This window comes from Sinocyclocheilus grahami, unplaced genomic scaffold, assembly GCF_001515645.1.
Source record: "Sinocyclocheilus grahami isolate Dianchi unplaced genomic scaffold, SAMN03320097.WGS_v1.1 scaffold32297.1, whole genome shotgun sequence".
Classification (NCBI taxonomy): Eukaryota; Metazoa; Chordata; class Actinopteri; order Cypriniformes; family Cyprinidae; genus Sinocyclocheilus; species Sinocyclocheilus grahami.
Genome location: NW_015521469.1, coordinates 235 through 1,997, shown reverse-complemented (window position 1 = coordinate 1,997; position 1,763 = coordinate 235). Strand labels below are relative to the sequence as shown.

Genomic DNA, 1,763 nt, shown 5'->3' with positions numbered 1-1,763 from the left:
AGATAAGTGTGTCAGTCATGTCAGTGTGAGAAATATGTTGTTGTTTTTTTTTCATTTGAGCGCTCCGAATATTATACTTAAAATAGAGTGAGATGATCTGCTGCTGATCCTGAATGGCTTGTTTAATGAGTGTTTATAGTCTGAGACTCATCAATATTATCAGCTGCTGAAAATCCTCTTTATTTCATGACAATAGCTCCTGTTTTCACCTCATTCATTATGCAGAGCTCCTGTTAACTGCCAGTTAAAGTTAATTTAATTCTTAACATCAGAGGTAAACTATGCAGACACTATTGTGATATCTACAAGATACAGATGTTCTAACAGCATTTATTTCATTAGTGTGTGTTAAACTGTTTAATGTAAACCAAAACAAAAGTAAAAAACCAATGATCAAATGACCAATGACGCCTTCAGTGAAGCTCCTCCCACAACAATCACACCTTCAGTGAAGCTCCTCCCACAACCTCCCACTGCAGTTCATCAATAAATGCTGGAATATTCCCATCAGTCTACAAGTGAAGACGAGCATCAAAGCATCAGGAAGAAGTGAAATCTGCAGAGACAGAGTTTATTGAAGGACAGAGAGAACATGAGAGATCCAGAACCCTGCAGAATGAAACACACTGAAGAACAAACAGGTTGGTGTTTATTCTTGATCCTTCATCAATGAAGCTAAAGAACATTAAAGTTATCAGCAGTTCATCAGATATGGTGTTAACAAACGAAGGGGAAACAAATTGAACCAATAAATAATATAGGGGAGACTTTCTATCTCCAGGGTACGAAATAAGGACTGAAACTTAAATGTTCAAATGATGTCACTTCCTGGGTGTTGCCATTAAAAAAATGCTTTAAAAAAGAAGAAATGGAATGAAAATTGTGTTGAGTGAAAAATATTGGCCAGTTAATTAGTTTTAAATGGTTATTAATTAAAAAAATTTTTGTATAATATATTAATATTATGTTTATAAAATAATATTTATAATTGTAGAGTTGATCAAGCATCGAATAGTTCTTACTACAGAAACATTGGATTTGTGTCTGTATTTTTTTATATAAATAATTGTAACTTATTTTGTACAAATTTGTCAAAATGATCATAACTTGGTGAAGCTGTTGTCTGCTTTCACTTCACATGATTTATTTATATTGTTACCTCTTTTAACTTTAATTTCAGGTCTAATGGAGGAAAAAAAAACATCATGTCAAAACTGGAGAAAAAACTCTCTCACAGACTGAAAGTGTTTCTTTACTGAAAACAAGAGTCAAGAAAAGGTTCACCTGCACTCAGTGTGGAAAGAGTTTGACAAACAAACAGAGTCTCGAGTTTCACATGAGGATCCACACTGGAGAGAAACCATACACATGTGATCAGTGCGGGAAGAGTTTCAGACAATCATCAAACCTTAAGGACCACATGAAGATCCACACTGGAGAGAAAGTGCATGAATGTGATCAATGTGGAAAAACATTTTTGTGGGCTTCAGTCCTGAAGAATCACTTGAAAGTTCATACAAAGGAGAAACCACATTCATGTTCTTTCTGTGGAAAGAGTTTTTCACTGCTGCAGAATTTAAAAGCTCATCAGAAGATACACACTGGTGTGAGAGATCACATGTGCTTTGAGTGTGAGAAGACTTTTATTACAGCTGCACATTTGAAACGGCACCAGAGGATCCACACTGGAGAGAAACCTTACACGTGTTCACACTGCGACAAGAGATTCAATCAGTCAGAAACCCTGAAAACGCATGAGATGA

At 35.4% G+C, this 1,763-nt stretch overlaps 1 protein-coding gene across 1 annotated transcript in view; it reads left to right on the top strand.

Annotated features, from left to right (window-relative positions):
* Window positions 1-1,198: 1,198 nt before the first annotated feature.
* LOC107580371 (gastrula zinc finger protein XlCGF49.1-like) overlaps window positions 1,199-1,763 on the top strand; it is a gene marked incomplete at both ends in the record, with an annotated part of 600 nt that continues 35 nt past the window's right edge. The window contains one exon of the mRNA XM_016266083.1: window positions 1,199-1,763. This exon is cut by the window's right edge and continues 35 nt beyond it. Coding sequence (XP_016121569.1) covers window positions 1,199-1,763 — 565 coding nt within the window.